The sequence below is a fragment of the Gymnoscopelus braueri genome (genome assembly GCF_963280865.1).
Source record: "Gymnoscopelus braueri genome assembly, chromosome: 23".
Taxonomy (NCBI): domain Eukaryota; kingdom Metazoa; phylum Chordata; class Actinopteri; order Myctophiformes; family Myctophidae; genus Gymnoscopelus; species Gymnoscopelus braueri.
In genome coordinates this window covers 31,187,511-31,203,387 of record NC_137625.1, presented here as the reverse complement: position 1 = coordinate 31,203,387, position 15,877 = coordinate 31,187,511, and the positions used below count along the sequence as shown (strand labels likewise).

The window sequence follows — 15,877 nt, the reverse complement described above, 5'->3', positions numbered from 1 at the left end:
GCCTGGGCATCATTCCTTTTCGGGTATATGATCCGGTCGGGAGCGGAAGTAAAAAAAAAGAAAAGTGGCCGGATGGGCAGAACCGGAAACACGTCTCACCACAAAATAGGTCCGTGCTAATAAAATCCTTGATTCGGCATAGTTTATAAATACAAATGTGCGTGCACTATCCGGAGACTATTTAGCGTCTGTATTATCCCACGGGGAAATTCTATTCCATTTAAATAGGGATTGGGGAACCAAAACAAAGCGGCACCGCGAAACCGGATGGGCAGAATCCGGAAACAGGATTCTTTTCTCTTTTTTTTTCAGTAGACCGGATCATATGGGTCTAACCTGGTAGCTGCCTGGAGGCGAAACTCACAACAACAAGCAAGTGAGCGACCGCTCGTGCCATTGAATGCTGCGATTGAATAAAGTTATTACTTAGCAATATTAATACTATCAAGAACATTCATATCAACGCCATGGTGAAACGTTGCTGTTTGGGGACCTGCAACAGTGATTCCAGGTACCCAGAACGTTTGGAGGGCGCATTTTTTATTCCTTTCCCAAAGCCCAAACCTAAAATGGAAAAGTTCACCTATATTTGCTCCGAGGTAAGTTATTTGTTTATTATTCGATTGAATTAACAATGTTTTAGTAAAAGATTACGTTAATACTATATCCTTTAGTAGCAGGGTGAACGATTGAAACACAATAGAAGTTGGCTTGGTTTGCACGGACAGTCTAGTATCAAGGCTAGCCAAATATATAAAGTTAATTATGTATTATTAGAAGAACAGTGTTAACATCACTAGCCTCGCATTATCCATATGAATAACAAATAAAATATCCACATGGAGCTGTGGCTATAGTACGATAAATAGAGACAACGAGACTAAGCTAAGTGGCTAATGTTAGCATAACATGCAAGTAGGTCAAATTGATGTAGGACTTAACTTCTCCATGCATGTATGTATAAAGTTTGGAACACACGTTTTGAATTAAAAAAATAAAGTTAAATGGGGATATATTTTCTGTGTGTATGTTATTCTAGCACTTCATTGATGTGAAGCCAACAGCCTTACACCCTAACCCAGTTGATACCGGAGGGTCACACCTTACATGCAGACCATCTCCGAAAAAAAGGTAACCTTATAACATTGATGCTGATATAAGCAATATAATCATTATGGGTGTAGCAGCAATTGTACACAATCAAGGAAACATGGTATGCACCAGCTGGTGAACACAAACTATGTTTTCTCTGTTTATGATGCCAAGTGCAATATTACATGATTCCTTGTGGTCCCCCACTTAATTTAATTTAATTTAATGTTAATTTTCTTAAGATATATTGTATGTGTTATGGATGTTTTCTTTGACAACACAGTATGATGACTTGACTATGACTGACTAATAGTTTATGACATAATGTTGCTCTATCAGTATTTCTTTCTTTGTTGATGCTGCTGATTGTTTTATGTGGATGCACTAAACAACATTTCGTTGTTTCATACAGTGACAATAAACAGCTTATTAAGCGTACCCTCTAACTATTATTTTCTAATAAATTCTTCTCCAGGTTCAAGACATGTTTGCCAAAGCGGAAGCCTGCCACAGAGAAGGACACACAGCCTGGACAGCAGGACACCGAACAGGAAACAGCAGAAATGGGTATGTATGTATGTCAGCCTCCCCCCGTCACCGAATAGATTGCATAAGTCATATTGGTTAACGATGTAATAGTGGTTGTGGCACTTACATACAAGTAAATAAGTCTCACATTGGGGGGAAATATTGTCAGTAAACCTTTTAATAAAGCAATTAAAACTGCATAAATGCAGTATATATCAGCATAAATGTTGTAAATTAACCCATTACAACAACCCATTAAAAACAAGAAAGCATCTGTATCATTTTAGATTTTAGCTATATATATATATATATATATATATATATATATACACACTGTAGCATAGCAACAATACGTTTTTTTCTGAAAAATCAGGATTTATAAAAGAGTTAAAACAGTGATCTAAAAAATAACAGATCTACAAGCTCACAGCGAGTCACTTTGTGCCGTGCTGCGAGCTTGTACATCTGCTATTTTTCAATATTTTTGTGGTTGACTATTTGAAAAGAAAACAGATCTTCTCTTCTGGGGATCTCTGGCAAAAAAATATCAGATGGGGGTGGGGGTAGCTGCCAAATACATATCATTTTGGGGGTACTTGGCCCAATATTTGTTAAGATCAACTGATTTAGAGGAAATTTGTTGAATCGGCCTCGGTTCTTAATGGGTTAACATGACAATGGGCAAAAACAGCTTTTAATACTTTTCTGAACATTTCTGCCACACATAAGCATCACTGCCTAAAGTGCCCAACAGATACAGTATACTAACATACAGTACTAACAGCTCATTTCTTGCCAGTAAAATGGTTAACATGGAATTTTTTGTTATTGATAAATGCTGTGTGTCTGTGCACTCTATGAAAAACACATCTCCTCTTGTGTAAAGCACAAAGTCACAGAATTCTAGGCCACTCAGTAGCAGCTGACCTTGAATCTGGTAGTAGCACGGGTGAGTTTTAGAAATGGTGAAGGTCTCTCCCTCTTTAACGATGTAAAAGTTTTTTATTGTTTTATTGTACTTCTGCCTGGCCAAAGACTCGTTCTGTGATCCATAACTAGTTGCACTAGATTTGAATGGCTTGGGATAATATATATCATGTACAAAAGCCTCTGTTTTTTTTACGTTTGTTCACCATTACAAATGTTGAGGCTGTGGTTCTACCCTTTCTCTGTTCATGCCAATGTGGACATGACGCTTGGTCTTTTGTGGTGTCCTGTACTTTGCAGGCATCTTCCAAACTGAAGCTGGTGGTGTTGTGCTCTGGCACGCAGACATCACTGGCAATGGACAGGGGAAGATTGGTTTCGCCACATAAGGGTGATGTTGCACTTGTGCAAGATGGTACTGGTGGCTGTGCTTTCTCCAAGAATGGTCGCTGGGAAATGATACAAAATATAATTACAACAACACAACATGATGAATTCAAAGTAACCTATGGCTTTGCATTCAAATATTTACATTTTAATTCAAATTTCACTTTTGTTTTCCTTTTTTTCTAGGTTGCTGTGCCCAGGATCAATTCTGTGCCAATGAAGAATCCCTCGACGAGAATGCCCTGGAGCCATACCATGCTGACTACAACAGCCAGGTCCAAAGCCAACCCCACAGCAAGGAAGAGGATACTGAGAAGGCTGAACTGCTCAAACGAATTGATCATTTAGAGCGAACTCTCAGAAGTCAAATTGAAATGACCCCAGAAAGAATTCAGCACAGTACCATTCCAAATTTCTTCCAGTATAACACAGGGTTTACCTAAGAGCAATTTAATAACCTGTGCACAGTATTCAGCGTTCCTAACAGTGAAAAAGATCCCCCACAAATGGCAGCCCTAATTTACAAAAGAGTTGATCAGCAAATGACTCTCATACCCTTGCATCAGCAGCTCCTCCTAGTTTTGATGAAATTACATTACAACATTTTGATCATAAGGAGCTCGCTTTCAAGTTTAACATAAGTCATCAAAGTGTAAGCACTTTGGTAAACTCTTGGATTGATTTTATGTTCACTACACTTGGGCGACTTCCTATGTGGTCCCACAGAGATTAATCACACAGAAAATGCCACCAACATACCAGTCTGAATTCCCTAGCACATTTGCAATCCTGAACTGCACAGAGATAAAAAATTCAGCAACCAAGCTCGTTGGCGCTACAGAGCGAAACGTATACAAATTATAAGTCTACCAACACACTCAAATCATTGATTATTGTTGACCCAAGAGGCTCTATTATGTTTTGTTCAACCCTATTTACAGGTTGTATATCAGACAAGGAGATATTCAGGAAGTGTGGAATCATACCGCTCCTAAGAAATCTCATAGAGCAAGGCTACCTTAGGCAGGGTGATGGGCTTATGGCAGATAAGGGTTTCCTAATAGAGCAAGATGTGGAGGACTTGGGGCTAAAATTAAACATCCCTAGCTTTGTCCGATCTAACCGCCAGATGCCGGCATTTGATGTCAGCAAAACAAAGACCATTGCACACCACAGAATACATGTTGAATGGGCTATTTCGAAAATCAAAACATTTAAAATAGTCTCTGGCAGAATCCCCAACGTCCGCTTGCACAACATAAATGAAATCTGGTATGTTGTGAACATGCTCACCAACTTTCAACCAAAGATACTGAAAGGTTAGCACCAGAGTTGAGCAGTCCCAGGTAGCCAGCCAACTCGGCCCGATTCCGGCTGAGTTATGGCAGTTCTGGCTGACTGTCGGCTTCGGTTTGCCGTAAGTGAACCAGATCTGGGCCAGATCTGTTTGCCAGATTTGGCCCAGTTTTGGATGTGTGCAATCGGCCCGATTTTGGCCAACTTCTGGCAGATTGGCACATAAAAATAATAGATTTAAATAGACTTGATTTCCATTCTCTGTATTAACTAATTGATATTTCCTTCAATATGTGATATTAATTTTAAAATGGGACAACATAAAAATAAACTGTATATTAGTAAACTATTTATATTTTTGATGTGCAAAATAAAATATATTTTTTAAACATACTCTCAATTTATTATAATCAACATCATTATTGTTTATCATTTATTCATATTATTATATATTGTTCATACTACTATTATCGTTATCATCATTATTGTTATGAGTATGATTGTGATAATCATCATTATCACACACACACACACACACACACACACACACGGGATTTGTATCGTATCCATGCGTCATGACGTCAGAGCGTGTCAGCCCAGAGCGCGCATTCTGTGTTGTTTGGTTGCTGCTATCAAGACGGACGGACATTCTCACGGTAATAATGACTATAATTCATATCACTCACACAACTTCTAAGAATTAAACTGAACTGTGGCCGCAGCGTCGGATATCTTATATGCATGTAAGTATTTTAAGGTTCACTTGTTTGACATTTACAGCTGCGTGTATGATGCTAACGCTAGCATTGGCTAGCATAGCTGGTCGCATAGGTAGCTCGAATCACAGAATTTCTGTCTGTAGCACGGCACGGTGCGTGTTGTGAATGAGAACTTGTGTATTAAATTGGTTTAGTGGTGTAGACGTGAGTTGGCTCGTAACTTGTGTGTTGTGATAGTTTTGTTTGTTTAATAGTTTAGTTCGCTGTACAAAGTATTGTAAAGGGGGCCTATTTGGCGCTAGACTGTTATTTCCTGTCTAGTATCGGAAACGGAAATAGAATGTGTTCGTGCGTGTATGTGTATGTGAAAATGGGGCCGGATACAGTTCTTGATTACGCGGGCTTTAGACCGGATAGGACGCATTAAAAGTTGAATAGACACAAGGCTTTTCACCAACACAAACCACGTTGTTTGACGAGCTCGCAAATCGGCTCTTTTAGCCCCATATATGTAAGTGTTTCTCCTTTTTATATTAATACACTCATAGTGTTTATGGTTTAAACCTAATGGCATAATTTGGTGTTATAGCCTACAATGTCAAACTATCAGAGTGTGTGAGCTTGTAGATGGCTATTTCTTGCGTTTTTTTTTTTTTTTTAATAGCAGATTTACAGTGCTTTGTGAGGTTACTATTTGTCATGAAGTGTGTAGGACTTAAATTTAACTCCTGCTTTTGGTAGTGACAAACGATTGAATGTTGAACAGAGTTGCAACACCAACCATTGACAGCCCATACATCCAAACAGAAAAGTCCTATCTTATTGTATTAAACAACATTGTAGCAGTATGAAAGCTTAAATGGTCCTCTTTCTATCTGCAAAGTGTTTCGATTAAAAGAAAAAGAAAAAAATGAGCTACTTTCTGTCAAATGCTGTGCATGTGATTTTGTTTGGAAGTGATTAGTTTTGGAAGTGTCCTGTTCTAAATAGCATATAATGCTGGAGGTAGCAGGTTGCAATTAGCAGCCAGGCTGATTGCTGCTGTGTTCATTGTGAAGTCACCATAATATGGTGACTTCAGATGTTTACAGATGGTATACTTTGAATGTCATAGAATCAATTCTATTTTTTTAATGGCAGATCTACAGTGTGCTAGTGAGTGTTGTGAGCTTGTAGATGCTTGCTAGGTATTTGGGGGGCGTGTTATAGAGACGTCATGTGAATGCACATGGTCCTCGGATAAAACCACTCCAGCTGGCAGTAAGGAAAAAATGCCTCTAAATTAGGTTTGACTTCTGTGATTTTGTGATATCACTAACACTAATTTAATTTGCCTGCTTCCAGCGTCACCCTACCAAGTGACTGTGGAAAACCTTGTTAACCGTGTGAACCTGCTGAATCCAGGTTCGCAAGTTCATACTCTTTTATTAACCACAGACCTTATTTTATGCATTTAAGCAAAAAGGCCATGTTAAATCCCATAGGCGACATTTTCAAATGCGAGCCAACATGGCAAAATTTACTTTACCCAATGATATGCAACAGTTCAGTAATTCACTAAAATACATTTGCAAAATCATGTTAATTTGGTTTTCTGTCTGTTTAATCAATGTTAACCTAGCTTGTTCTAATCTCTCCCTCTTTCCAGGTCCACTTCTGGTGGGGAATGCACCTGATCCTGGGCCCATTTTGGCTGGTATGTATGTACACATTTAGATTTCAATGTACCCTTTGATCCTAGGTTTAGATTTTTCTTGCAGTGAAGTGAGAAGGGTCTATGGATTTTATCTGATTATGCACTGTTCATACTAGTGGTGACTGCATGGGGCAGCATCTGTGTGCCAATGGGCCGTGGTGCCGACAGTCTGCAGTGCCGATGGCTCGCTACCTTGGGCAGACTAACCCCTCATCCTAAACCTAACCTCCCAGGTGGCAGAGCCTCACCTCTAACCCCTACCCTCAGCCTAAACCTAACTTCACAGGCAGCGGTCTTGAGTGGATCCTAACCCTGCATCACAGGCTCTCTAAGCGGACCCCATCGGCATTGTGAACCGTCGGCACCGCAGGCTGTCGGTACAGCGGGTGGACCCCGACTGCACATGTCGCAGCCATCGTGTGCTAGTCTACAATTCACCCCAGTGGGACTGGTTTCACAAAGATTTTAAACTGGTCTGTATGAGGGGGTGTTTTCGAAGCATGGAAATGGTGATCACACTGGCCAGTTTGAATGCCTAAAAAAAAAGCCATTGTTACCTACTTGTGGTGTATTTGAATGTTTTCATTGCAACGTATGTCAGTCCATTTTTCCATGTTTACAGTGTTTTCCCGGGAGTGGTGATCTGAGGGACTTCTGCAGATTTTCGGGGTCTTAAATTCGGGGTCTGTTCTGTACCTGTCGGCCATAATGACTGAGCGTTACTCGGAGTACAGTAAGTCATCAAATCTGAGAAAAAAGGCGAGATCTGCAGTCAATTCACGTCTACAACCACATTCTGCAAATATTCACACCTCTATAGATGAACCGGCTGAATGTGCTGATCCTGTGGAAAGTGGTCATCAACTTCCTAATTTAGTTGAACAAGGTGCTGAGTGTGGTGATCAAGTTGAAAATGGGGATCACAGTGGTCAGGATTCAGAGGAAGTGGATTTTATGGACACTGAATGCACAGCAGAGGTTTATCCTGAGACAGTGGGGGACTTTGAAAATGGGGTTGAGAGCGATGATGATGAAATTCAACAGCCGACTCTAGCTACTAGCTTGATGAACTGGGCCGTGGAATATAGTATCACTCTGGTTGCATTGACTGCCTTGTTGTCAGTGTTGAGGCATCACCACCCATCCCTTCCTAAGGATGCTAAAACACTCCTCCGTACCAGCAGGAATTATGTGATCAAACAAGTTGCGGGTGGTACCTACTTTTACTTTGGGATTGTAAATGCTCTGTCATGTTTCTTGAACAAGACTTGGTCGAAAATTCCAGATCGGCACACAATCAAACTACAACTAAATTTTGATGGGCTCCCTCTTTTTAAGAGTTCGGGTATCCAGTTATGGCCAATTTTGGGGTTAGTGCAGGGATTTGGTGTAAAAAAACCTTGCTTGATTGGCTTGTTTAGTGGAAGATCAAAACCACATCCTCTGAGAGAATACTTGGGAGATCTAGTGACAGAGATACAAATCGTAGCAGCCGGCTTTACATTTAAAGGAAAAACACTGTTCATAAAAATTGCATCAGTAATGTGTGATGCTCCTGCACGAGCATATATAAAAGCTATAAAATCTCATACTGGATATGCAGGCTGTGACAAGTGCACAATACATGGGCTTCATGTAGATGGCAGAATGACTTTTCCAGACACCAAAAGCTCTGCTAGAACAGATGAAAGTTTCAGACTTCAATTGGATGAGGAACATCACAGAGGCATCTCCCCACTTACAGAGACTGGCATCGGAATGGTTTCTATGTTTCCCCATGATTATATGCATCTTGTCTGCCTCGGAGTCACAAGAAAGCTCTTAGAACTGTGGGCAGGCAGCAAGGGCCGTCTTAGTTACCGCTTGCCATCCGTGAAAGTAAATCTGTTGTCAGAAAGACTTTTGTCTTTCAAATGTCACATGCCCAATGAATTTGCTCGAAAGCCCAGATCTGTTGAAGAGAGACATAGATGGAAGGCAACTGAATACAGACAATTTCTATTGTATACTGGGCCAGTTGCACTACTTGATGTCGTTAGCACACCAGTCTACAACAATTTCATGTTGTTATATGTTGCCATATCGCTATTGGCATGTCCAAAGCTGTGTGTGCTCTTCAGTGATTTTGCTCAAACTTTGCTTGTGTCTTTTGCAGAACACTTTGGACAGCTTTATGGCAGGGAAAATCTTGTGTACAATGTGCACGGCCTTACACATCTCAGCGATGATGTAAAAGAGCATGGAGAATGTTTGGACAACATATCCGGGTTTCCCTTTGAGAATTATCTTGGTCAAATAAAGAAAATGGTCCGCAGCCCCCAGTTCCCAGTTGCGCAAGTTGTGAGGCGAATGTCAGAGTCTGACAATGCAGTTTGTTATTCAGATAAAAATGAAAGCAAATTCAGAAAGCCACACAGTGAGGGTCCGCTGCCATCGCACATCACATGTGCAGCCATGCAGTACAAAGAGATTCGTCTTCCACAATTTTGTGTCAAGGTATTCACGGGTGATAACTGCATATGTTCTAACGGTACAGTTGGCATCGTCCGGAATATCTTTGTGGTTGATGAGGATCCATATTTGGTGTATAATGAGTTTACCCATTGTTCAAGCTTCTTTGACTACCCGATAAATTCATGCCAACTAGGAGTGTTCCTTCTTGCAGACCTGTCTCAGGAACTAAAATGCATTAGGATGGATGAGACTGTGACAAAGTATGTACTCCTTCCATTCAGAAACAAATTTGTGGGCATGCCATTTCTCCATTTGTCATAACAGATTAATTTGAGCACGTCCTCAATCCTTTTGGGCCATATGAAATCTGTTTGAATTGTTTCCAAATGTTTTAATTTTTTCCAAATTTAGCCTTTTCCATTTTAATTGTAATTTAGGGTTTAGGATCGGTATTTGTTTTGTGTTTTTGAGACTGACATGTTTTTCAAAGTGATATTTATGAACTCCAATTTTGAAGCTTCCAATTTGACTTTTTTTTTTTAATCGTCTATTTTACTCTGAACGGATTAGTTATTTCACAAAAATCAGTTCAGAGGTTGCCGCTGGTCAATCACATGTAATGTAGTAATTATTATTTTACGACACCTTTGATTATTTACTTGGCACTGAGAAAAATGTGCAAATATGTGAAAAATGTCTAAATATATTTCTGTCAAGTGCCAGCATAGTCTGGCTGCCAATGACTACAGCTGGTGAGACTAATTCACAGAGACACTGAGCCAACATGGTACAGCTGCCATGAACTAATGCAGATGCCTGGACGATGAATACACTGGATTATATGTAATACGTGTGGAGCTGTTAGAAAGCGAAGAGGCACCTAACCTTTTTCCTGGATATTGCTAGGTGGACAATGCTAGTTACTAGCTACAAGCCCACAGTGAACATTTAGACCTGGACTCTGATGGATTTTCCATAACAAGATATCAGACCTTATTATCATCACTGAAAATGGGAGTCTTGCATATCCTTTGAACTGCAGAATCAGAACCTGGACCAAGCTTGAAGTGTTCCAAGCCGAAAGCCACACTACAGAACTGAGTGGAGCGAGTGTCCACGAGCGAGTGTCCACGCCAAGCAGCGGGAGGTTAACAAGAAGACAAGTAACTGTGAGTTACCTGTCATGAAGAGTCAGGTGAAATGGCAGGACACATAGATAATGTTTCAAAAGGTTTAATCCGACACCAGCAGTATAAAACGGATGTTTCAGCCTTCTGCTTAAATGATAAAGCCTTAAAGCTGCAGTAGGCGATTTTTAGGATTTTATATGTGTTACAATAAGTGTTAAATGGCTCTATTCTCGTAGAGACTCAAGGGTGTCTGCGTTGCATTCAGGGTGAAGAAAATATATAGTCCTTTATAGGTATCATGATCTGACCTTTAGTTTCCCAGAAAATGTCAATGTCAGGGCTGTAGAAATTTTGGCTGATACCGATAACCGATTTTAACAATGCAGCACCAATGCTAAAATGACTGACATCGGCTAGGGGTGTCACTATTCTCCAAATTCAATTTGACTTTACATTTTAAGGTCACTGCGATTATCGATTATTTACTGTATATCTATCTATTCGTGTTTGTTTGGAATATATATATATATAGAAGTGTTTGTTTGGATTTCGGCTTCGTGTAAGTGGGGTGGAAAGGCAGAAATAACACTGGTCTGGGAGAATCGCGATCCTGTTTTTAAGTACAACGTTCGAAATCGAATGCTCCTTTCGAACGAATTTCGATTGAGAATCTAAATCGTGACACCCCCCAGCATGGGCTGATACAATATGGTTGTCGATATAGCCCTAGTTCCCAGTATATACAATAATACTGTCAAAATGTGTTTTCTGTAAACGTTAAATTTCTGTATTTTTTTATCCCTTTCAATTTGAAGATAATATTCCACAATGTGGTACATTGTGGAATTCCTGGACGAGGGAGGGACGGAGGTTGTGCCAGCCTCATGGGTGCAAGATGGAAAAAGCTTTTGGCCTCCCTACGATTCCAGGGACAGATGTGACCGGGCCATAGTGAGAGAAGACCCTCCAGAGGAATCTTGGACAGCTTACAGGGTCAGGATCAGGGCGTCAAAAGGTATGCTTTAATTATAATTTCATGGTTGGCAACCACAAATCACATTCAATTTATGGGTAACCATAAACAGAGAAAAGTATTGATTTCAGCGTTTAGTAAATTAAATGTTAACTTTTATTTTCAGATACATATAACGAGGCACGGCTGCTGCTCCCAAGGGCCCTGCTTACTTCGGATCTCACTGACGATGAGCACGACGATCGCCCAGCCCATAAAAAAAGGAAGCGAAGGTAATCTAACTTTGTCAGAATCCATGTTTTGTTTGGATATTGTTTATTGCAAGCACAACCGAATGAGTGGGAGAAGTAGAACAGATCTTTTTTTCAGCAGGGAATACATTTGCAGGAACACCGCACTTTGAAAAAAATACAACTTCCGGGGAAATTCACACGGCGGAAGCCCCACCTCTCTAGCCACTCTCTGCCTTAGGTCGTGACCAGGCTTTTCTCTTTGCAGATGAGTAAGCCAGGCTACGTGAGGTTAAGTAGACGATGGGTCAAATGCAGAGGATGATTTTCCCTGTGGGGATAAATAACGGATAACTTAACTTAGAATTTGTGCACTTCTGTGTATTGGATAAAACATTTCTGAAGTAGAGACTTGTCTTAGTACTGCTTGCTTGTATAGCTAGTAATGAAAACACAATTTTTGTTAATAGACCTAGAATCCTTGACTCGAGTAGTGAAGAAGAGCAACCCAGCAGTCATGAGCAACCCAGAGGGAGAGCTACCAGAGGTCAATCTCCTTTGGCACCTGCACCAGTCATTGCTGCTCCAGTCGCCATCAGACAAGCCATCCCTGCTCTGGCCACCACCCGTGTGTCTGCTCCGGCTGCCACCGTGACCAGACCCTTCCATCAGTCTGACATTTCTCCAGGTTTCCGCGGACCTAACCCGGGGATGACTGTGCCTAGCCGTTCTAACCCGGGGATGACAACTCCTCGCCGTCCTAACCTGGGGATGACTACGCCTAGCCGTCCTAACTCTGCCATGCCAACCGATAGCCATCACAGGCCCCCGCCCGTGTGTGATCGTAAGTGTCTGACAAGCAATTATGACCATTATTTCTGTCTGTGACCAAATACCTCCAGCCTTAACTTTGTGTTTAGTGCTTTGTAGGCTTTTTTATTGTAGTGATGTCACTGTGTTTCCACATCTCAGATATTAACTTGATAAGTGTGTCGTGTTGTATTTTACAGCAGTTCTACGTGAGGTTTTAACGTCCCTTGAGATTATAAAGCAAAACCAGCAAATGATTTTGCTACATTTACAACGGTCTTCTAATCAGCCAACCGAGGTGCCAGAGGTTTTTGGCATTCCTTTGAAATCACTGGATGATCTGAAGAACCTTGAGGAGAGCATTGCTACACAGGAAAACAAAGAAAGACTGGTAGGCGAAATTGTCGCACAATGTCACTTCTTTTTTTTTTTACTATTTCACTAAAGATGTCATATGGATGCCTGTAAAAAGTATTGACCTCCCTTAGGGGTAGAGTTGCCGTCATCAGAACATGGAGGGTTCCCGGTTCGACATTTGCAATAGTGACATTTGCGATGAACAATTTTGTCTTTCAGATCACGTTTTTGGGGCTGGCTGGCGGTTTGACCGTAAAGGAAACCGTGTGGAGAATACTGGCAAAACTATTGACCAATGACCTGGCCAAGACTATGAACTGGAGAGGGATCAATGGGAAGAGTGGCTTTGAGCCACTTGCCATCAAGGATGTTGTCCTGAGTAAGTTGTTTTAGTATATAATATAGTAATATAGTTTATTAATTTTCTAAAGCATTTGCTTTCTTAATAATATAATAATAATAAACTATTTGTATAGCACCTTTCATGACATGAAAATGCAGCGCAAAGTGCTTTACAGAGCAGAAAAAGAAAAACATGAAAACATTTAAAACCTCACCATGAAAACGACCAAAAAAAGGCGTAGGTGTAATTGGAGTTTATTCCAAGCCGTCGGTACGTAGAAGCAGAATGCTGCTTCACCATATTTTTTATATCATTGTAGGCACATTGAGCAGGTCAGCACTAGAAGACCTGAGGGTGCGGTTTGGAACAAATCTAGACAGACAGTCATAGAGATACGAAGGTGCTAGACCATTGACAGCTTTATAAACAAGTAAAATAATTTTAAAATCAATCCTAAAAACAACTCGGAGCCAGTGTAGTGAAGCTAAGACTGGAGTAATGTGTTCTCTCATCTTAGTTGTAGTTAAAAAGAGAAGACAAATGCGTGGATCAGCATTTTTGCATCTTTCAGCGACAGATAGTCTCATTTGCGCAATATTTTTAAGGTGGAAGAAGGCAATCTTGGTGACATGATTAATGTGTGTATTAATATTCAATTCAGAATCAATTATCACCCCAAGGTTCTTGACTGAGGTGTTACTTTCTTCAGCCAGGTTACCGAGTCTACTTATTATTGATTCTCTCTGCTCTCTAGAACCGATTATGAGAACCTCTGTCTTATTCTCATTTAGTTTGAGAAAGTTCTCACTCATCCAGCATGGGAGTTACGGTGCCAACAGGAAACGTATCCGATGCAGTGCATCATGGAAGCGTCAGATGTTTTAAATTGACTTCATCCCTGGCTGCACACAAACGCTCGCAGCGATAAGATTAGGATTTTCTTGAGAATTGCCATAACCTGCCTGTTCTTTTGTGTGTGTGTTCTTTAAGGAGCTGTGCGCCGCAATACAAGCACCGCAAATGCATCTGATGGCGAAATCGAGGCGTATGTCAAAAGGTGGCTGCAGCTTGCATCAGACCGAGACGGTGGAAGGAGTCGCCGGGCCGAGAGACAAGCCGAGAGACAAGCCGAGAGACGCTAATTAAGTAAGTCGTGTTCCAAAAGTGCTTGTCTGAAGTGCCCGTCTGTCTATGTGGCGGTCTGTCAATCTGACTTTGTATCTGTCGGACCGTCTAAAGCTGATACACTAAAAGATAATTCCCCTGATTTTAGCTGGGATACCCAGTTGGACAGAGTCTGTCCTAGTCTACACTAGTCCACAGTAGTTGTGGGCAGTTGGGCACGATATTGGTTTATTCATGACGATACGATTCAATCATTTAAAATCGATATAGTAACTATTTAGCAAAGAAATTAAATCTGTGAGTCTGTGTGTGTATAGACCAAATTCAAATAACTGACGAGTTGTACCTGTCTTATTTCACAGGACACTATTGGAGGGGGGTTCGTGCCACACAGGCATTCGTTGGTGAAACAGCTGCAACAGCAAGGAGGAGCATGGAGGATATTGGAGCCCTCAACTGAACTTTTTTTTATTTCTGAAGCCGTCTTCATTTGACATTTGAGACAATATGACCTTTATTTGTCTAAGCTTAAATCCGGGGTTTAAAGTGATGTTTGATGCGGTACAGCTCCCAGACCTTCCCCGCTCTCCCCCACCCTCCCGGATCTTGCACTGTGACTGACGAGAAAGAAAAAGCCAGACGAGGAGGCTGTGTTGAAGGACTTGCAAAGTCGACTGTGGTACAATTCACTTTGTAATTGTTCGCTTTAAAGGGCAAGACCACTTTGGTAGAGGTTTGGGTTGTGTAGTTACCTTGCCATGATGTAACTCCAAAAAAAATGCTCCATTGATTAGAAATTGATAATTCAAAATATGCTCCCCATTGACTTACATTGTATGGTAAAACAGCTCTCAAAGTCACTATTTTAGCATGTAAACAAACGCAAACAAAGTTGATTCAGACAATATAGAACATCACCAAACCCAGTACTGTTTTTTTTAATATAAAAATGTCAACTTCCTGTTGATTTTACCATTTTTAATAAGTAGAAAACCTGGACTGGATCCGCGGATCCGGATCCAGATCTTCAAATAGTAAAATCAACAGGAAGTTGACATTTGTATTAAAAAAACAAACAGTACTGGGTTTGGTGAAGCTCTATATTGTCTGAATCAGCTTTGTTTGTGTTCATTTATGTGCTAAAAGAGTGACTTTGAGAGCTGTTTTACCGTACAATGTAAGTCAATGAGGAGCATATTTTTGAATTATCAATTTCTAATCAATGGAGCAATTATTTTTGATTTCTTGTCCACCTTTGGAGTTACATCATGGCAAGGTAACTACACAACCCAAACCTCTACCAAAGTGGTCTTACCCTTTAAGTGTTTCATGCACATTCATTCATGTTTTCTGGGCGGGTGGAACTGAGTTTCTGGTTCTTGTTAAATGTTACACATTTGTTTGGTTATGTGACATGTGTTTTGGCAGGCATTAATACCAAGTATTAATAATGTTACAGTATCTGTATAGTAACAGCATGAATATCAATGCTGTGAAAGCCTCGTTTTGGCAGGCGTCATTTGAAAAGTTTATTTGTAATAAACTGATACTAAATGTTATAGTTGAGTGTCACTTGTTTTATTGATGTTTGAGTTTACTTCAATATTTGCCTATGGCAGAGCTTGGAACAAGCTTATCCATAGGCAGATATTGGAGTAGCTCTGGCTTACATATGGGCTAGTTATGGTAAAAATTGCACGGCCCAGTTCTGGCAATATTATTGGGGTGATTCCGGCCCAATGCTGGCAATGCTGGTTCAGTTTCGGCAGCCGGACTCGGCCCAGTGTACTCGGGCCGATTCTGGGGAGTC

General features: G+C 40.7%; 1 protein-coding gene and 1 long non-coding RNA gene across 2 annotated transcripts; both read left to right on the top strand.

Moving 5' to 3' along the window:
- The first annotated feature begins 435 nt into the window (after positions 1-435).
- LOC308079993 lies at positions 436-1,639 on the top strand. The gene is made up of 3 exons (XR_013932660.1): positions 436-511; positions 1,040-1,131; positions 1,568-1,639. It is a non-coding gene; the product is annotated as an uncharacterized lncRNA (long non-coding RNA).
- Positions 1,640-10,227: 8,588 nt separating this feature from the next.
- On the top strand, positions 10,228-14,831 carry LOC308079850 (uncharacterized protein). Its single transcript, XM_080421461.1, has 8 exons — positions 10,228-10,268; positions 11,045-11,244; positions 11,369-11,474; positions 11,903-12,276; positions 12,443-12,633; positions 12,819-12,978; positions 13,933-14,088; positions 14,430-14,831. The coding sequence occupies exons 2-7, from the start codon at positions 11,058-11,060 to the stop codon at positions 14,082-14,084; spliced, it is 1,170 nt and encodes a 389-aa protein (XP_080277587.1). The 5' UTR covers positions 10,228-10,268; positions 11,045-11,057; the 3' UTR covers positions 14,085-14,088; positions 14,430-14,831.
- Positions 14,832-15,877: the final 1,046 nt, after the last annotated feature.